General features: G+C 41.6%; 1 protein-coding gene across 1 annotated transcript in view; it reads right to left on the bottom strand.

Annotated features, from left to right (window-relative positions):
* Positions 1-22,465, bottom strand: part of ADAM12 (ADAM metallopeptidase domain 12) — a 188,176-nt gene that overhangs the window by 74,511 nt on the left and 91,200 nt on the right. The window contains exons 4-5 of the mRNA XM_057408684.1: positions 8,547-8,625; positions 3,788-3,864 (exon numbers count right to left, since the gene is read on the bottom strand). Coding sequence (XP_057264667.1) covers positions 3,788-3,864; positions 8,547-8,625 — 156 coding nt within the window. The remainder of the gene's footprint in view (positions 1-3,787; positions 3,865-8,546; positions 8,626-22,465) is intronic.

Raw genomic sequence — 22,465 nt, 5'->3', positions numbered from 1 at the left:
TCTTCATACCTCACCCCCTCTACCTGCCTGAAAAACGTCAGCTAGTCAAACCTAGACAGTCTTAGTTTGCAGATTTAACACGTGATTCTTCTTGTATCTCATCATAGAGTAACCATGCTGTATTTACTACTAGCTAACAACACCTCTCAAAGGATCAACTGTGTGGCTGTACTGTAAGAACTTGATGATTGCAGTAGGTCAGAGCAAAGTAGCTCCAGCTCAGCACCTTGTCTCTGGCCCTGGCCAAAAGCCGATACTTGGGAGTAGGACACAAGAACATAAGCAGCACAGCAGAGTTGGTACCCCCAGCTCTGACAGCAGGAGCACCAGGGCCATCTTTGGGTTTGACAGCCCTGGAGATGCCCCTTCTTGCTCCCGTCCCCATATTGTCTCATCTTTCTTGAATCTACAGATACGTTTTACATTGACACCCACCGATGACAGGGAGCTCTACAGCTTCATTAGTTGATGAATAAAAAAGCACTTTCCCTTTGCTCTATAATTTCATTTGATGTCGCCTAATTTTGGGGTTACAAAAAATGTCAGCAATTGCCCCCTCTTCAGCAAGACATTCAGTCTCATCTCATCATATCCCTTTTCTCCATCATCTCTTCCAAAAGTGACAAATCCTAGTCTATTTTCTCTCCTTGGATAAAAGCTGTTCCTTACCTTTGATCATAAGTTTTGCCCTTCCCTGTGACTTTTTCTGGGTATAATGCTTCCTTTTTGGAGATGGGGAAGGGAAAACCAGAACTGAATTCAAGATGTGAGTGCACCATGGATTTATAAAGTGGTAACGAAGTTTTTTTTGTTGTTTTTATCCTCTATTTCTCAGTAATTCCTATGCTCCTTTTTGCTTCTTTGACTACTGCTGAGCACTCAGGCTTCAGAGCATACCAAATGTGGAACCTATTCTTTATGACTAGTTTCACATCTTTTAATGAACTCTCCTAATCTGGGGGAAAAGACACAGTCCCTACCTATCCACGCCTGGAACAATGCCCAAGGTGCTTGTCTGTAGGAGCGGGAGGATATTAGTGCTCTGAGATTTCAGTGAGCTAACAGCTTGCACTTCCTTTCCTTAGATGTTTTTCAGGCATTTAAACTTCAGCTCCATGCAACAGCTGTGTGAGGTAGGTAGGGATCATTAAATGAATTTCACAGATGGAGAAACTGAGACAGAGAGATTTGTCCAGGTCACTTAGAAACTGTCACAAAGCCAGGAACAGACCCTGAGAATGAGACCAGTCTTTCCTTCCACCGGCTGCTGCAAGTGAAATGACTGCTCCAGGGATTGCACCATGTGGCTCCATCACCACATGATGGTTTATGTCTCTATGTCCCTGCAGTCTTTGTCATGCCATGGGAAAACAAGAGTCCCCACTCCAGCAAGTTGGTGGGCAAGTACATCATCCTATCCTATCCTATCCTATCCTATCCTATCCTATCCTATCCTATCCTATCCTATCCTATCCTATCCTATCCTATCCTACCCTACCCTACCCTACCCTACCCTACCCTACCCTACCCTATCCTATCCTATCCTATCCTACCGTATCCTATCCTATCCTATCCTATGCTATCCTATCCTATCCTATCCTATCCTATCCTATCCTATCCTATCCTATCCTATCCTATCCTATCCTATCCTATCCAACTATTCTTTCAAGCTGTAATACTGGTAAAGTTGCCCACAAAGTAAGCCATGAGGTAGTTTTGAACTGTCCTATTACTCCTCATATTATTTCAGACTGGATCACATCTAGTAAATCAGAGAATCATAGAATGGTTTGGTTTGGAAGGGACCTTTAAAGGACATCTGTTCCAATCCTCCTGCAATGAGCAGGGACATCTTCCTGATCACTGATCAACTTCCTGCAACATCAATCGAGATCAACTAGATCTTTCACCCACATTCTGAAGGGATGCATTGGCACAGTAATATTTTGGTGGCAGAGGTACACAGTGACCTGTGGGTCTGATTCTAGAAGGTGCCTGGTGCTCTCAGAACCTCAGAGAAGCTTCTGGGGATTTCACACCACCTGACAGTTGATTCCTAACCAGTTTTAATGAGAAAGCCTGGGTGGTTCAAGTTGCTGACAGTGCATTATGATGGCTTTCAAACAGACATCACTGACTTGAGCCAAACACAGGTAGTGACTGGAAGTTATTACTATTGGCCATGAGGCTGCCAAGTGAGTTTTGTGGAGTAACTCAACAGGCACCCTTACCATTTACTGTTCTCATGAACACTCTCTTCACATACCTCAGGAGAGAATACAGCAGCTAACGGCACGGATACTGAGATAAGTCCTCAGTTGTTCTCCTGCTAGAGCAAAACATGCACTGCAGGGAAACTTATGAAACTTTGTTCTGAAAAAGATGCTGCTACACTTTTCCTATGGGGAAGGAGCTTAATACTCTCAGCTTGCACTTTGGGGATTAGTCTGCAGTAGTGCCAGATGAGACAAAAATGTCACTGCCAGCATATGTTGCCTTGACATACCTGACTATCTAAAACTGAAAAACAACTCTGTGGGCTCAACAATGGCAATAACAGCACATTAGAGAAGGAACAAAATGCTTTTAATGTGGAGAAGAGTGATTTCTCTTGAGAGTTTATAATTTCTTAGGTAGCTCCTGAAAAAGACATCAGCGCAGACCCTGTCCTACATGGTGCAAGTATTCCCTATGGAGCTTGCAGCAATGCAATACCTGTAATTAAAATACTGGGAGCACCACATTGTGTGTTTACAGACTGAGAGCATGACTAGTGAATGCAGAGTGGTCCATGCGAGGGGTTAATTAGAGTAAACCTGTGGAAGATGCTATAAAGCCCTTCTCCACGTAGGAATGAGCCCCAGGAATCCATCTGCTACAGCAAATGGGTCCCTTGAACAGGGATAAGGGTCTTGGTAACAAACTCTTTGCTCTCTCTGCTGCTGTCAATCCCACAGTTCTGTTACTAAAGCCTTGATAATACCACTATTGCACAAAATGCAAAATCAAGGGAAAACGATTCCAGCTACTCATGCTGCTTGTAGATAAATGAAACCCAGAAAGGTTGAGACAGCTGGAAATCTGACAGGAAAACTGGGTTTTCCAGGGAGAACACTAGAGCCAATTTACAGTTAATTACTGTGATTTGGAACAGCTCTGTGAGTAAATACCAGTCTCTGATTGTCCAAGTAAGGAAGATAATTGTTTCCTGAACTGTGTCCATTGTGCATTTAAACTGTTGTCAGCCTGTTCCTTTCTCAAGCTCAGAAGAGGTTTGGGTTTCAGCAATACGAATCTGTTACTCTTGTGGTAGCAAGTAGCTAAATCCTAATGCTGAGCATCATATCTGCCACGAATGCAATTTATGGAGCTCCACAGCCGTATTTTTAAAGCAATCTCTCCTACTGCTGAGGCAGCTGGACCATGCATGAGTTCACAGCTGCAAAGGAGTCCTGCCATCACTGGTGACACAGCTTTGAGGACAAGGGGGACTGGAGGGGTACTGGACACTGCCAGCTCCAAAATGTGATAAGCATCATACTGCTATAAAGGGGTATAGAGAAGGATGGGCAGCAAGAGAGAAGGGACATCACGGAAAACACCCTAACTGCTATCTATTATCAGAGCAACTAGAGGGAAAATGTTTTCACAGAGATTGCACCATCATTTGAACAAAGGGTATTTGGAAAGTGGATATTGACATACTCATTAAAAGGCAAACCAAAACCTCAGTGGGTACAAGGATGATTTCTTAAGGAGCTCAAGTATTAGTGAAGTATTGGCTTACCTGAGTCCAGAGCAGGTACTGAGACTGACTGAGGAGTCCGGGTACCCTCGTACATGGCCATGGTAGTAGCAGTGACCCTGATTGTGAAAAAGAGAAAGCATCTCAGTAGTCAGGAACACCTTTTGCTCTCTAGTTTCCATATTGCTTTTACTCCCCTTACTTGAAAGGGAGCATCTTTTTGAGGCTACAGCATTCAGAAACACTCACAGCCTCTTTCCTGTCCCACTAAATCATAATATTCACTAATAAGTCCCTCTACTAAAGATTCCAGACTGTTCCTAAATGGAAACCTTAGGTGGTTTTTAAACCCAAAGGGTCAGAGGAGTTTTTTGGCTTGTAATGTTTGCTCTAGATGGCCGCACACAAAGAGTTGTGGTCAATGGCTCAATGTCCGGCTGGAGACCAGTAACGAGTGGTGTCCCTCAGGGATCGGTGTTGGGACCGGTCTTGTTCAACATCTTTGTCGCTGCCATGGACATGGGATTGAGTGCGCCCTCAGCAAGTTTGCCGATGACACCGAGCTGTGTGATTTGGTTGATACCCTGGAGGGAAGGAATGCCATCCAGAGGGACCTTGACACGCTTGTGAGGTGGGCTGATGCCAACCTCATGGAGTTTAACCATGCCAAGTGCAAGGTCCTACACCTGGGTGGGAGCAATCCCAGGCGCAGCTACAGGTTGGGCAGAGAAGAGATTCAGAGCAGCCCAAGGAGAAGGACTTGGGGGTGTTGGTTGATGAGGAAATGAACATGAGCCGGCTTCAGTGTGCGCTCGCAGCCCAGAAAGCAACCGTATCCTGGGCTGCATCAAAAGGAGCGTGACCAGCAGGTCGAAGGAGGTGATCCTGCCCCTATGCTCTGCTCTGCTCTTGTGAGACCTCACCTGGAGCATTGTGTGCAGTTCTGGTGTCCTCAGCATAAAAAGGACATGGAACTGTTGGAACAAGTCCAGAGGAGGCCACGAGGATGATCAGGGACTGGAGCACCTCTGTATGAAGACAGGCTGAGGAAGCTGGGGTTGTTCAGGCTGGAGAAGAGAAGGCTGCATGGAGACCTCAGAGCAGCCTTCCAGTATCTGAAGGGGGCCTATAGGGATGCTGGAGAGGGACTCTTCATTAGGGACTGTAGTGATAGGACAAGGGGTAACGGGTTCAAACTGAAACAGGGGAAGTTTAGATTGGATATAAGGAGGAAATTCTTTCCTGTGAGGGTGTTGAGGCACTGGAATGGGTTGCCCAGGGAAGTTGTGAATGCTCCATCCCTGGCAGTGCTCAAGGCCAGGTTGGAGGAGGCCTTGGGTGATATGATTTAGCGTAAGGTGTCCCTGCCCATGGCAGGGGGGTTGGAACTGTATGATCTTAAGGTCCTTTCCAACCCTAACTATTCTATGATTCTATGATTCTTGGGTTATGTTTTTAAGAGGGTCAATAGAGTTTAAATTGCTCATCTGACCACCATTTTCTGTGTTATTTTAATTAAAGCTATAATATGGAATATTTTATGAAATTAATCAATTTAACAAATTGGCTGACACATTACTACTTTCTATAGAGACACATATTTTTATTTAAGGACATTTGCATGTATGTATGCCTATAGGAGGCAGCTATGCATAAAGACAAGTACTAAAAGGCCAATCCCAACCCTATAGGTTGAAAAGAATCACAGAGCAAATGAAGGGGGATGGAAACAAGTTGGAAAGGAAACCTTTTATTCAATTACTTAACCGAGTGGCTGCATGTTATTAAGGACAACCAAGTATAAGAGGGTCTTCTATTTTGAGAGGCAACAATCCAATTTCATTTTGTGGCTAGGTTATTGTATTTCCTTAATAATCCACTGCTTGCAAAAGGCACCCACAACAGAGATACTTTCTCAGCACACACACATATCTGTCTGGGATCAAGGTTAATTTTATTGTTGACTAAAGGTTATATTACATTCCCAATTACGTGGCTGGCTGGAAAGCCGTGACTGTGTCAACGTCCAGCATTTCTTTTCTCATGACTCCTTTGAATGCCACCTGGAAACTGAAAACACAGTTGTAAAAGGTTCCTATCTTATTAGTGCAAAGGAAAGTTATCACTCATGCTTCAACCTGACAGTCATCTCACTGTGCCTTTTTATTACTGGGTTCATTCACATCCATCCCGCTGCATTAATTAACCTTTTCAGTTTTGGGGCATGGCTTTCACTTGCAAAGCCTCACACACAGCAGACTTCTAAAGACCACCTTGATATTGTTAAAGAAAGCAATAGCCATGAAATGCTGGGCAAGATGCAATAATTCAGATATGAATTTTCTGCAAATAAGGTTATAACCATGAAAAATAATTGCTTAGGCTTAGAGCATTTGTATTTCCAACATGAGCAGCTGAACATGGAACAGTAACGTCAGACTTGCTAAATCTCAATAGCTTTTCTCAGTGAAAGAAACAATGGAAACAGGGTAATAGGTTTTAGTCTTGGGTATTTTTATCATCAGGACTCATAAAGACCAAGTAACTCATTAGAAAGGATAAAGTGACAATAGAAGGGCAGAAGTCATACACTGGATTTTTTGGGGGGAAGGTTGCTTCAGTCACAATTGCCATGGTTGTGAAAGTTTTCAATGTATCTTACAATGTATACTATTTCTCTTTAATTTAATATTATCAGTTACATGCATTCAGTTGATAAGAGATGAGAAAAACAAAGTCCCCCACCTCAGCACTGACCCTTATACAGTGACTATGAAATATAAAATAGGTTTATTCTCATCACTTCAAGTTAAGTATAAGGCAGAGCTCTTAAGAAGGCAGTCTCTGGAGTTTAGCATCACCAGTCTTAAGCACAGTAGTGAGTGGAATGGGGAGGGCAAGCTGACATCTCGTTCCACGCAGCCTGCTGCTGCAGTCTAGCTGTCTTTATCAAAGTGAATTATGGCAAAGGGCCTGATATCTTTCCCTCTCCACATACAACTTGTCATTTTATTAACTTTGAGCTCCCTGTTGTGGCCCATTTCACAGTTTCTCTCAGACCCACCTGTTATATGATGCCGAAGTTCAATACCGAAAATGTAAACTTATCAGACCATGGCCTGCAATTGGACTGGTAGAAAATTGATTTCTAGCTCAGTAACTCCACTGAACTGCAGGATTTCTTCTTTTCCCCTCTCCTATCAAAGCTTTTTTACTCCTGTAAAGCAGTAATAAAATGGATGACCCCCTAAAAACAATTAATTACCACGGCTGATTTGTCAGACTTAAAGCAGAACTCTACCTTTACCTGAGATCATTTAATAAACACCAGCTTTTGACAACTGCAGATTTTTCAAGTGCTATAAACCAGAAAAATATTGTGGACACTGATTCATGTGCTGGAAACTCCCCAAATGACAAAACTCCACAAACCTGACTCGGCTCGACCTCCAAGCAGAATTTGACTAAGCAACTTTTCAATAGGAAATTGGATTTGGTTACAACTACAGACTATATTGATGTCCTCAGTGAAGACGAGATATAAAAATAAAATCACAGGGACTTATCTTTTCGAAACCATATTGCAGCATTTAATGAAAAATGAATTCAGTGATCTCTCTCAAAAAAACTATCTTTCAGGCAGCAAAATGCACTGTCAGTATTAATCATGACTTGCTTCCATTATGAAAACAGATATTTTTTTGTAAGGGAAAGCCTAGCTACCATTAGCCATACACATATTCATATTAACGTAGGTTAATCTGTCAAAGACTTGCGTGCTTCATTTCTTCCATTTATTTCCTTTAGGAGTCTATACAGCCTTCCAGTTTCTAAAACAAATGACTATTTACTACTAAACCGATTTGGAAGAAGATATGAGCATCCAGCAAGAAAGAAAATACTGAAAGCTTTCAGAATGATTGCTTTACTTGGAGCTATAATGAAGATGCTTTTTCAGAAGTAAGATGTTATGCATAGAAATAATGCCTTTCACTGACACCAGCAAAGCCTGTTACGGATGGGAACACAAAGCACGATGCCTCTTCTGACAGTGTCAGTAAATAAATAACGTAATGTAACCAATACTTTATAGGACTTAGGCAGAGAAAAGATAAACTTTGTAATTAAAATCACTTGCTGCATTGTTTCTAATTAAGGCGTTTGTACTGTCAGAGGAAAACAACATTACTGCTTTAAACTGTTTCTATTTATAAAAAGCAGTTTTTAACTACTGGATCATGTTACCCATATTTTTATATATATGCATACTTATAAATATACACATACCTACCTATCTACTTGCATATACACATATATATTTAAGTATCACGTATATCCACAACAGTCTTATGGGCTGGTTTAGAAAGTATACCCAAACAACCAGCCCCCTCTCGCAAACTCCCGAATGCAGAAAGATACCCAAGCTTTCAAAACCTCCGATCTGAACTTCTGCACTATGGAAATGAGATATTTAGGGCTTTTTTCCTGACTAAACCTTGACTTTCTTCCATAACTGATCCACAATGGTTTCACTTATTTTAAAGTTTTAATGGGTATATTTTCAAGCAGCTGAATAAATCTTACGGCTTTTAAAAGTCACCTGGTTAAAACCCCACAGCTTGCCTTTAAAGCCTTCCTCTAGAAATTCATGTGTAGGATCACAGCAGTCAAAAAGGTACTGAAGGCAACAATGAGAAAAGATCACACGTGGAGCTGTTTCATCCCACAGCTCAGATCCTGGCAGAGAGAACCTTGGCGTTTAAGGATGAAGCATCATCTACCTGCGAAACACCAACCTTACCGTGTAATTGCGTGCGAGGACCACGTCAGTGCCGTCTTTCAAATAATGGGTCTCTGTGAAGCTGCTGGATAACAGGCCCCTGGAAAAAAACAGAGCACATGTAATATTAAGGCCACATCCACCTTGACTTTGTCCTTTAGTGGTTCCGTTTAAAATAGCAATCAAAGCCAAGCATTAAAGATACAATGACTTACCGGGGCTGTGAGCGAAATAAGGAAAGATATAACTCCAAATACTGACGTTGCAGTACATGAACACTTCCTTCATTAACTGTGACTACAACTTTCCAGACTGCTTTCTCTTCTGTGTGAGGACTGCACATTTCAGTATTGAATCTTCCACATCATTTTCAATATATTTTACATTAAATCTGACGTTTGGAGCATTGTTAAATAATGATGTTTGTAGAAAAGTAAAACATTCTCCCTGTGTTACTTAGTTTGCTATATAATGTGTTGTATTCAACAGCATGCAACCACCCAAAGACTAGTTTAGCTCTTGGTAAAGGGAACAAACTCAAGCTAAAACACTACAAGAGCATATGGAAGTTAGAGAACTGGATTTATTCTGATCATCTGAAAAGGATATTCATGAATGGAAATCTAACAACTTGAAATAATGCATCAGGAGACAGCAAAAGGCCATGTCTGTGATGAGACGCTCTGTTCTCATGCTCTTAGTTCTTCCCCTCCTGCTTTTGGCAATGATACAATGCAATTGCCATTTCCTAGAACTCTCCAGAGAGGGGCATGTGTGTGACAACTATGAAAACATCATTCCTGTAGAAAACCCATGGGATAGGGAAAACATCATCTGCTTTTTACATATATATGTGTGTATATATATATATATATATGTAAAAAAGAAGTCTTGCTATCGATCTGGTTTTCAGCTAAAGAACATTTTTAACAAGGCCAGAAGGAAGAATACATATTCACATTTACTCCTAACATAGGTCTTAAGTCGTACTCAACACAACCGTGCTTGAGTTTTGACAAACACTGTAGTGAAATGCAGAAGCCCAGTACAGAGGAAACCATAGATAAATGTCACCATCATATTCAGAAAACTGGTGAGTTTGGACTATTGAAAATCTTTGCAATATGGTTTCACCATGCTCTGTCTGTTCCACTTCAAAGAGGTGTTTCCCCCTCGGGATGTTCATTTGAACAAATCAGGCTCTTTCTTTTATTTAAAGCTGCTTAATGCTGCACTAGTGCATATATACTAGTGGGAAGTAGTACAGAGTCTTGCAATTTATATAAACATTAAAACTGGAACCTGAACACACATTTAATTTTCATTACTGATTTATTTCCACCACATTAATGGCTCAGTCATGACCAGGATCTGGTTTTGCTAGGAACGGAGCAAAGAGTTATTAGAAAGAAAACCCATCTTTAAAAGCCTCTATCTTAAGAGAGAAGAAAAAAAATAACAAATGAAACAAGACCACATCAAGAAGGAAAGTGCAACACCAAAAGATTAAGACAGCAAAGCCCCAACATAAAGAATATTCTCACTTCACATTTTTCAGCTTGTGGGAAATAAAAGCATATTAATAGATACTGAATGTTCAAACACTGCAGCGTTTGGTGGCTTGTACAGGACCTGCTCTGGATCTCAACCACCACACCTAGAATGTGGTGCCAAACAAGCATCTAGTGTTGATTTAGATACTCCATATATTTCACCAACCAGCTCCACAGGGACACCTTAAACCACCCCGTGGTAACACTAGACACACTTGACACCAACACTTGTCTCACTTCTTGTGCCTGCAACCTCTACAAGGACCTGCCTGAAACAACACATGCTGTATCCATGTTTCCTACGGTCCCATTATCACAAAGAGCAGCGGCATTATTCATTATCATTATTATTTATATAGCAACACTGCTAAGTTCTGTGCTTAGCAGGCAATAATTGCCTTTGTAAAAGGCAAGATCCCATTGTTTTCAAAGCCAACAGAGTTCTGCTCTGCACTTTTTGGAAAGGGGATTTCATATAGGAGAGATTTTTTTATGTGATGGGACAAAATACAGGCAAGGGATACAGGAACAGATGTAGCATAAGGTCAAAGTGATTAAGCAATACACTTGCCTTGTGCTATGCTATTTCCAAAGGGTTTGACAGCAGTGATGATAAAGGTGACCTTTCTGCTTCTGTTCATTCTACCCTCAGGCACAGATTCAGAAAACATTTCATAGATTCATGGATTTTGATACCAGAAGAGAGCACTGTGATCAGCAACCTGACCTGCCACGTTACCCAGGTTGTTTGACTTAAATTAATCCTCTAGGACAGGTAAACAAATAGCAGGTAAACATATTCCTGGTGTAGCTGTCATCAGTGTCCCTATCAGGATGAATTTTGCTATCTACCCTGATGAAAATACCAGCTGAATGTAGGAATTCTCAGGGTGAGTAGTAAAAGATTGGTAAGAGAACCAATGTGATGGAGTCCCACTGTTGGAGTAACCTAATAACAGAAAAAGTATGCCCCGATGTAGAAGCCAGAGTAGGATTTCAAATCATGGAAATTTCATGTACCACCTTTGTAAGAAAAAAGCTTTTCAGGAGTCTGCATTAACACTCTTCCAGTTTAATAACTGAGACATCTGTTTTCCTGCCACGTACAATGCTAGGGCTAGTTTGGGAGCAAGCCAGAGGAAAGGTTTTTTCCACACTATAGAGGCTGGGGACCTCTACAAGACGTGTTGCCAGGCAGTCCAACAATTTCTGGCAGAGAAAGAAGCCGTGAGCCCCACTTTCAGCATGTCTATTATCTTTAAAGCTGGACAGCCATACAAGCACACAGCATTAGTGTCCAGGGACAGCAAGTCATGTAAAGGCATTACTTGAAAGGTTATGAAAACTAAGCGTAACAAGCACCCAGATTCCACTCCGCTTTCCAATTAGAGCAATAATGTTTAACATACCAAACAAGGAATTCAACATATGTATCTATTAGGTAATTTAATAACAGCCCTCCCCACCCCACAAAGATATGCAATGTAATAGCTTGATTTACATTTGTGGTTTTGACCCACAGTAAAAAAGATTAATAGAGGAAAGTAAATTAATTTAGATGGCAAGCTACTTAAACTAATTGGATCAATGTAATTCTTGAAGAGCAGGGATCAGAATAACCTTAATATATCATAGTGCAATTCATCATCATGTCTGGAGTTTCAGATGTTGTCAGCTACAATGCTCAGCAGTACCAGATGATTATCAGGTTTTTGCACTCCATGAACAGACGGAAACCAACGTTATCGAGAGCTGTATCAACTGCTGGCTATGATTAAAGAAAATCAGTCGAGGCAACACCACAACTTTCTCATTCCTTCTCCAAAGATGCAATTCTGGAGTTAAATTACTTATGCATTTAGTCACTGTGTGTCAGCACTGAGGATTCTTTTACATTTCTTAGAGCCAAATTAACAAGCAGAAGCTTTGATGGCTCAGAAGGACAAGCTTTATCCCCCCTGATCTGCGGCAGACAGCATAGACTTCCTCATCCTCTGTAAATCAGCAGGAAGCTTACCTGTCAGATTTGTTGAGCCATTTTCAGGTGTCGAACAGCTTCCACTAACCTAAGCCTCAGGGAATGGGGTGAAAGTTATTTAAACCTGTAATCCTCACCTTCCCAGCCCCCTGCAACGTGTCTCAGGCAGTTTGTTTGGGGAGGAGGGAAATGTCCTGTTTTAAACACGTCAAACTTTTTACTCAGTCCATCCAGTGACAGGAATGGCAATTTCACACACTGCCTCTCACTTGCAAATGAGAAAGTCAGTCCCTGCTCTCCAGGCAGCACTATATTATTTCAGAAGGTTGCAATGATATTTCATCACCTCGGGAGAGTCAGAAAGACAGAGTCACACAAGTTAGAGATGGAAAACGATCTAGTGGATCACACAGATGACCTCCCTAGAAGCCAACTATGCTATAGATCAAATTAGGTCTGTCTTATCGAGCTGCAAATCAATGCTGATCCCACCAGTCTCAGAGGGAGATTACTTTGCACCCAGCAGATGTTATTGTCATGATGCATTTCCTGATACCCAGCCTTTTCTAGTTTGTCCTAGCTGGAATAAAACGCTTTTCTTCCTTGGTACATCTATCATTCAGCTATGTGCATTTTGTTATCAAATTCTGCTTTAATGTGCCATGTATAGAATATCAGGCTATAAAAAAGCCAACAAGAACTGTATACTTTTCATGTTAGTGCTGCTCAGGAATAATCTAAGCATCACCACAGCAGGAGCAGACACCAGGGTTTTCCTTGGTGGTGCAGGAGAAACTGGTAGACAAAAGCCTAAGGAGCAAATATCTAATAGCACACAGGCTTGTTTTTCTATCTGTCTTTCAGCATGAAACTCCCTTGCTTACCTTCCCTTTTCCAGGTCATCCTGCTGCAACACAGATACAAGGGGGAAGGAAGACACCAACACTGTTATTTATCAAAATGAATCTACAAGTTTCTCTAAGCTGCACCCAGCAACTGAGACTCAACAGCACTGCTTTAAAACCAAACAATATGACATCTGGATGATCTGGTACGTGTTTCTACAGCAGCCTGGGTGGTGTGTGACTCACTGTTACCCATCTCAGAAGGACTATGCCTTGCTCTGGCTTGACATGGAGCATAAAACTTGACCTTTGTTTCAGCAGGAAGCAGGGCCAGCAAAATAGACCCAAGATTTTACAATAATAAATCTCTGCTTCTACTAGCACTGTCTGACTGTTAGTATTACGAGTGAGCAAGCAGGGACCTGGGCCTCTTTCCTTGAGCAGGCACCCAAACCCAGTCACCAATACCAGGGATGTGGTGTGATCTGCCTACTGCCATCAAGCATTAACTAGGACTTTGAGATGGGGTAAAGTGAAGTCGGAAATGAACACTAAGCTAAAATCCCATGCTTGAAATAGAAACACCTTAATCAATTTTCTAAAAGCAGCACTGTGTTTTCTTTTGAATCTTCTGGGGTATAAAGCAGCCTCAAATATGAGCATGTGCTTTGTGCTTTGTCAGCTATTTGATTCAGAGGTCTAACTTGCCCAGGAATGAATCTTGGGTACCCTCCGTATACACTGCAACACTCACAGCACTGAGATGTATGATCTGATCTTTGTTTCTGCAACTTTTTATCCTGTGGAATGGTTTGGAAACGCAAACCCTAAACTTCATCTTGAATCTTCTTTCAAGTATGGTCACACATGGACATCTCTGTTCTGGAGTAAAGCATCCCAGCAATGCACTCTTTGATTAGGAGGTTTCACAGGGATGCTTTTTATGACAGACAGAAGGTGTTGGGAACCTATTGAGCTTTTGAGAAGAACATAAACTTTTCATGCTCTTAAGTGTGTTTTTCTGCTTACCTTTGCTGTTGATTAACATCTCAGTCCAGATACACTCCTTTAAGAGCTGGTGTTTTTAGGAAGAACATTAAGCGTTCCTGTGGCTTCTTAAATGATGACAGTATGCTGTTGTACCTGCTCTGTGGGAGCATTGGTCATAATAAGCCACCAGTAGTGCAAAGCTGACTGAAATCTGACCTTGGTGCTTCTCCTTCGCAGCAGCTCAGACACATATCTGACCTTTACTGATGCTTGTTACCCTTTCTTATCTTTCCACATTATAAAGTGCCCATTTTCTCCCCCATCCAAGTACTGCCTGACTCCACTATACAAATTCTTATTAAAACCCCTCTGGCTATGAATTTCAAACCTTGCCGACAAATGGAGGAGGTGAAGAGAGTGAAACAGGATGGCATATAAGCAGAGATAAAAAACGTCATCTAAACCTCTGCCTCCTCACACCATCATACTCCATTAACTCTCAAGCATCCCAAGTCAGGTCAGTCTGACCTTTACACTGGAACTAGTTGCTATTTCTTGAATTGCTGTATTTCTCCACAGGTATATCCAGAGGAATAAACACATCTGTTAAGCCTGCTGTTCTGCAGTGGTGATCTCAGTGCAAGTACCTCCTGATACCCACAAAGGTGATATTCACAGAGGCGTTTTTCAATTCTTCTTTCTCATTACAATATAAGGAATGAGTGAAACATGGGTAATGAGTTTCCCATGCACAGGCACCTAACATCATCCTGCTCAGGAAACCACCACATATTTTTTTTATAACCAGGCCCCATTCTTTCCCCTTGTTTAATTATCTTAAGAGATGTGAAATGCTTTTGGACATTTTCCCATTGAATGTCTCCACTTCATAATATCCTATCTGCCACACTCCAGTGTGCTGCCATAGAGGGACTGCAATGTCATAATTAAAGAACCTGAGAGATGGAAACTCACAGCTTAATTAGCACAAACAATTCTGAGGGAAAGAGGGGAGCAAAATAAAGCTATAATACCAAGGAAATCAAGCAAGCATCCAAAGTTTCAATATTGACTTTATGGTAGTAGCCCTTGGCCTGTTTCAGATTGCCTGTCGATAGACAATTTGAGTAGATCATACAGTACACTTGAAATAGGTGTCTCTGTACTCCTACCCAGTTTGTTTGTTGATGGAATTTATATAATCCTATGCCTACTGAAGTCCACACTGAAATCCTACTCCGATCCCCTCGCATGAGTGGAGCAATATCTGTCACAAAGACAGTAACCTTTCATGCACACACGCTACGATGTCAAAGCTAAAGCCATGCTTTGAGCTACCCCTGGACAGTGTGTTGAAACGTAGCGTAGATTCTCTATCAATAGCTCCTCTCTGCTGTGCTGGGAGTTGGAAGACAAGAGGGGCAAGCACAGCTTTTGAAGCCTACAAGCATCCTGCCTTTGGAACTAGTCACTACATCTGGTTGCAGCATATAGAAAACTAAAGAAACAGCCCAAGCAAACAAATCTGAACAACTAAGGGAGAAAACCGCCTCCCTGGCTGGCAGTCACTGAGTGATTGAGAGCGTTCTTGTTTCCTGGCTGCTTGGAAAACAAACCATAAACCTCACCTCCCCAGACTTCAATAGGAAAGGACTGAAATGAAATTAAGCCCGTCAGTGGCCTCCCATGCTGTTCCAGGCTCTCAGTGCACACCCTGCTTCCATCACTTATTGTAATGTTTATAGCAAACATTTATTTGCCAAAGCTGTATCATTTAATCATTCTAATTCCAAAATATTAATGAAGATGCTAATGCTAACCAGTGTTGCAGTGATAGTATGTTGGACAACGATAAACAACCCATCCAACAAAGCAGATGGGCAAAAAACAAATCCTCTCTCTAAAATGGCTTAAGCTTGCCCAAGCCCCTCAGGGTAGTCACTGATAATGGGACAGCGTTAGGTACCCTGCACCTCAGATGGTCATTAAAGGAAGAAGCAACCCACATGGGATGTGTGGTGGGAATGAAAGGAATACTATCAAGGTTTGCTCTGTCCTCACAAGACGGCTTGGAAACATAGCAGAACTTCTCCAGCAGAAGAGGCAATGGCACCAACTTCTGTGAGCTTTGACTAAAACTGCTCATCTTGCACACACTGGAAACCTAAGTCAGAACTTCTGACAATGGCACAGAAGGACAGACCTAGTGGGAATGGCTTTAACCTGCCCGAGGGGAGACTGAGATGAGCTCTTAGGCAGAAGCTCTTCCCTGGGAGGGTGCTGAGGCGCTGGCACAGGGTGCCCAGAGAAGCTGTGGCTGCCCCATCCCTGGCAGTGTTCAAGGCCAGGTTGGACACAGGGGCTTGGAGCAAGCTGCTCTAGTGGAAGGTGTCCCTGCCCGTGGCAGGAGTTGGAGCTGGTGAGCTTTAAGGTCCCTTCCAACACAAACCAGGCTGGAGTTCTATCATTCTGTGGACTGCATCCCATCCATCTTAACCTCAAAGATGTTCTGCCGTTTTTTCCAACAGCCAACTCCAATATAGCAGAGCAGCATTTGACAGTTTTCACCATCTCTCTCACAGAACTGTCCTAGAAGAGCTCCTTGTGAGGAATATGTTATATTACCTCCTTGAGGTTCCCTGTGTAGTGGCAGAATAGAAATCATCGCTTCAGCCGGGCAGTATGTCATGAAAAACAAACACCTTTAGCACAGGCTCCAGAATAACACCAGCCACAGATCACAGTCAGCTACAGAGAGATGGCAGTGCTTGCTGGCTAACTGACTTTTGATGGAAACAATACAGTTCCATACGTTTAGGCAAACTATGCAGACTGACTGCTTTAAGGATACTTTACTGTGTGAGCTACATCAAGTAGTTTTGACTTAGAATAATGGAGGTGGCTGTGAAACCCTGAAGCAACATACCAAAAGCTAAAGCATTATGTAGGGAGTAACTCCTGAACTACTACTACACCTCTGAAGGATCTATGGCAAAGATCAAAAGCAACGGGCACTGCAATGCTGCAGGCTGAACCCGGACAGATTTACACAACTCAGTGTTCTAAATTGGCTTTGGCTAGACTAAGAACTAACACAGCTCTCAAACAACTTGGCTCCCCTTCCATGGATCTGGTCCTCAGACGACGATACTGTGGTTTCAGATGAAATACACACTTCCTATTATTATACTTCCGCTAAACTTGTTCAAGATAATCTAGAGGCTTTCTTAAACCTTTTGATCTTGCATGAAGAATACAGCATTAAGAGTTACAGGTGCAGGCAACACAGTACTGTAAAATCATGGCTCAAAAGGTTCACTAGAAAACATTGAGATGTTTCAGAAGAAGTACATATACCGTAAGTGACAGACAAAATATTTTAATGCACTATTTTTTAACATCACAGTACTGCCTTTTGTAAAAGAAACTCTATAGTCCCTATAACACTTCTAGGATGGCATATTTTTATTAGGAGATACTGGGTTGTAAAGCTGTCAAATTCTATTTGAAATGCTTCATGTAATTAAATGTGTCATTCATAGGGAAGTACGTGAACAGATGAGATTGGGCAAACTCTCTAAGTGTACTTTCATCCGAACGTTTTCAGGCTAGCACAGAATTCTATTGAAAGCATCCAAGGAAACTAGTCAGAACAGGAAAAATTTATAAACAGAGAAATGTAAGTAATTCCAAGAAAAATCAGAACTTATTAAAATCCAGCTAAAAACATGTGAATAGTGCTCTGGATTACTGAGGGTTATACGCAAGCATCTGCAGTGCTTTCAGAAGCCAGGCTCTTATATTAACGAAGTCACTGAGCTTAGGCTTATTCTTAGACGCTAACAAACAATCACATCCTCTCCATATTTTACTCTTGCTTTTGAGTGTGTGCCTGCAGGTTTGCATTTGCATTTTCATCTAAATGAAGCTGTCTTGCCATTTCTGCCAGTTTGCTGAAACATAAAATAGTGGGTTTGTTTCATTAAACCCTCAGTTTTCCCCTTGCCACAATAAGGAGACATTTGCTCTAAGCAGGCCATACTTACATTTCACTTGCAGAACACTGCTGACTTTTACAGATATGCCTCCATTTTGCCCTATGTCTCTCTGTCCTTCTCACAAACCCTTTTAAAACCCTGGATAAAGACAGCAGAGATGTGGAAGCACATTTATGTGCAAAAATCTATGTTTAATTATCAAGCCTACCAACCTGGTATGCATCCTCATTTAAAACTAAGCCATAAGATTTGCTACAGATTGTCAGACCAAAGGTCCACCTAGCCCTGTATTCTGTCTCCAAGTGGTCAATACAATAACTCATGGTGATGACAAGCATGCTACATTTCCCTAAAATACTGCTCCTGCTCTGCCTCCAAATCCTTTATGAGCCAGGGACAAAGGTGGAGTGGAGACTGAGATTAAACAAGAGCTCGCAAGGGTGTTCTCATTCTCTTCCTTTCCAATTAAAGCAGTGACTTCCATGAAGATCAATTAATTTGGTAGCACAAGACTGCAGCTGCAGATTTCAGGCAACGTGCTAAAGCTAATGGCAGCAATTACAGCATGGTGTGCTCTGAAGCCCATTCCTGTGGATAAGGCTGTGATTTTCGTGTGTGGGACAATTTTACTGGGACAGAAAACCAGCCAGTAAGATACTGACTGTCTCAGTACCCTGTATGCTTTTGTTTGCAGGCTGACTATGAATGCTTGTGTGGTTTTCAAGTGTGTAAGGGTTATTTTCACCTGAGCAAGCAAAGCTGCATGAGATCACAGACTCCTGCTAACACTGTTCTGATCCAATAAAAACACAGTCACTCTCTGGCTTTGCTAGAAACATCATTTCTTGCACAAAGATTTACCTGCATGCTTTCTAACCCATTTCCAAAATAAGCACATCCTCCACCGTTCAGGCTCAAAGATGCTGGGCTGCTCTTGCCCTGTACCAACTGTCTCACCCGCTGCAAAAGGAGAGCACATCCCAAACTCTGCATCTGCTGCTGGCATATGGCATTTCAAGTGACTTTGGAAAGCCTGGAGTGATTTTTCAAGCAACGTTAAGCTATACTCACAGAGGATGATGGCTCATTTCCAACTAATTCTGCTTCAACATAAGACTTGGAATTGGGATGAGGTGATTCAGGTGTTTGCAGAAGAAAAACATGGGCCTGAGGCATGAAGTGAGCTTATAGGGAGGAGGAATCTAAGAGCAAAGATGGGGTTTGAAATATTTCTCCTTCCTTTCCTCTTTCTTACCCATTAATTGCTTTCTTACATTCCCTGCATTTTACCTTAGCCATTTTTATTCATCCTTTGATTCCTTCTCCTTTTCTTGACATTGTCCCTCCACAGCCCTCCTTTTATCACCTCTTACATGCTTACGTTTATTATTATTATTAAACAGGAGATACTTGGTAAACAAGTACACCAAAAAGCAACACAGCCACATTACTGCTTGTCTTAAGTCTCTAACCTGTGGCTACCACAACATGGTACATGAGGCTGGTTGTCACCAACTCTTGACTTCAGTGGGACCTCCAATGGAGATAACACAAATCACCATCCCTGTTTGTCAGGTCAGGCTCCACGTTCATGTTTTTCAGGCAGGAAAGAAGGAATGGCCAGCAAAATCAGGACACTGTGGTAAGGGTAAATTAGGGTTTTAGCTTTTTTCTTTGGGTTTCTTTTCTTCACCTTTTTCTGCTGCACGCTTCTGCTGCATCTAATTCCTTGACTCGGCCACGTGTTCATTTATGAACCAATTAAACACATTAACTCAATAGCAAAAGTCTGCAGGAAACCATCAGATCAATGCCTGTGGCTTTAGTTAGGTGAGCTGGCTCACTGGAGGCTACAAGTGTGCAGAGCTGCAGTAGATGGACATGGGAAAGAAACAGGGCAGCAGGGCTGAGGCATAAGGATCCTTCCTCCCCACTCCAGCAGCAAGCAGTCAGAAACACAAAGAAAAACTCCACAGCATCGACTGCTTCTGCTTTTACTTATTTAGCAATTGATGAAGTTCAGAAACAGATTCTGACTTCTTGCTACAGAAAGGTTTTTTGGCTGGCCCAGGGGTACAGGCTTGCTTCTCACCCACTTCGAGGGCATCTCATGGCACTGAAAATACACTGGTAGAGCTTAGGCAAGAGCAGGATCAGACACTGTCTTTTAGCAGTTAAGACACAGTTTTCTTTTCAATTCAAGGAAGTAATTAGTTTATAATAACATTTAACATTTAGTTGCTGACAGAGATATGACACTTATCTTACATAAGTCATTTTAATTATTCCTACTAACCAAGACCTCAAAACTATTGTGTAGTCTAAGCTAACAATGCCTTTCTGGATATTTTTGGTTCTAGTGTCACTGGAAAAATTGACGCCTGGAGCATCAGCATTTATCAAGCTCATTATAGATTTCATCTGAATGACTACAGATAATTAAAAGTATGCCTCATTTTCATTGTAACGTTTCCCCCTCTGACACTGCAAAGCAATGCTGTGGTTGCTCAGGGTTTTAGGAATTAATGTAACATCCTCTGCTAGGAAATAAAGCTCCAAAAGTTTTTATACAAACTATTCATATACACAGACACGAGTCAAACATGCAGAAATGATGTGTGCACACACACAGGTATACTTTGGAGCACTATATATATTTGTACTTACATAAAATATTCTTATAAGTGGATGGTTATTTCAGATAGACAGCTTCAGACCCTTGGGTAGCCATCCTCTGAAAACGGGTCTTCTCTACGGGACTCGGTCAGGTTGGACACACAGAATCTCTTTAGAAAATGTTTGTCACACTTATATGTTGCCTATATGAAATATATGCACTTGATGGCACATCACCTTAAATAAAGCACACATATGCTGCTACTGCAGTCATCAGAGGAGACATTTCGGCAGCACATTGCTTCATTTTGTGGGGGTGTTACTAATTTAAGAGATGCCCAGAGTGAAGAGTACCCATCCGACAGGGTTCTGGAGAGCAATCCTTCCTGAGCTGAGATTTAAGTGATATATTGATACATGTTAAATGATGTAAAAACCATTAAGAGAGTTCTAACTCAGCTTCGTCTGCATTGGGAACTACGTCATTCACATCTAAAAAGCTGGACTGCTGTATGAATGCAGGACATGCATTTCCACACAGTATTGAATTAACATCAGTTTAAATCTTTTTTTCTACTACTAAAGGATCAGGCTATGTCTGTCTTACCTGGAGCAATAATTGTTAATAATGCTCATAGAAATCATCCATATGAGTTTTTTACCTATGAGTTTGCAATAATTAGTACAACACTGAGTCTGACTTGCATAAGTATAACACATTACACCTAGAAACCTGCTGCATTCCAGGATCCTTAACAGTATTTCAATGAAGTACCATCATGTATGATGAATTTTCCTTGGCACGGCATTATCATCAAATGCTTTATGTTTTTACATGACTTTCCAGGTTACTTTGAAACTAAAATTACCCATGAATAGCAATGGCATTAAAAAGCAATTACAGATACATGCCTTTTTAATGCCCCTATTATAATCCACATTCTGGTAAATCAGAGAGAGCCTATTTAATGATACAGGCACAGAAGAAACTCTAATGATTTAGTATTAAGGTCCATGGGAAGCACTGCTAGCAAGAGGTTGGTGAGGTACTTGCAGACTGAGGTAAGAAAGAGGGAAAAAAATTTGATGAGTAAAACCTGACATAAATATTAGGAAATTGATCCATATTTTATAAAGGCCATTTCATCCAAGACAGTTCAGGTTTCCTCCCACTCACAGAGTGGATCCACAGCAAATAAACCCTTGACTCATGGAAGCATTTCACATGCAGATTTGGCTTTTATGTAAATTATTTAAGTATGTTGCAGAAAGTTTGGGCAGTGATGTAGAAATGCTCCCCTGCCTGTGCATATCAGTCAAAGGAACAGCACTCATCACAGAGGAATTCATAAGGGTAAAAGTTTTGCCAACAGGCTTGAAACTAGGCTGTGGCATGGAAAAGGTGAGACTATATTATCCTATAATATTGTACTATCCCTGAAAATCACCTCCTCCTGACAGCAGGAAGGGAAGGCAGTGCCTTGGACTGGACTGGACTGGTAGTACAATCAACCTCTGACCAGAACAACACGTTGCAAACTGGAGAAGCCTAAACCCAGAGAATGTGGAGACAGATGTTAATGCCAGTAAGTATCCGAAAGGAAAATTTTGCAACCTTCACATCTGGAATATCAAAAGAAAGGTTAATTACAGGAAAGGATAGGATTTTTTCGTTGCTTTTTTCTCCCGGTTATTTCCAAACCACGCAAAACTATCTTTATTTTATATGAGTTACTCTTGAACCAGAACATGCTCCTCCATGTTTTAGTGTTGAATAGTGTCAGCTAAGGCAGGAAATTGTTTTTAACAACAGAGAACTCAACCAACAAAACCCTTAGAGTAAGTCCCTCCAAAAGAGTTCTTCAGAGAATTGTTGAGACACTACAAGAGCCTCGATGTATAACTGCCCACTGCATTGCTAATGCAACCCCCCCGTTTTCTTTCTTGTACATCACTGATT

This window comes from Pezoporus wallicus, unplaced genomic scaffold, assembly GCF_028554395.1.
Source record: "Pezoporus wallicus isolate ANWC-B61680 ecotype Strahan unplaced genomic scaffold, APGP_CSIRO_Pwel_v1 contig_13954, whole genome shotgun sequence".
NCBI classification, from domain to species: Eukaryota; Metazoa; Chordata; class Aves; order Psittaciformes; family Psittacidae; genus Pezoporus; species Pezoporus wallicus.
Note: the sequence above shows the minus strand (reverse complement) of the source record. Positions and strands in the feature narration are given on the sequence as shown.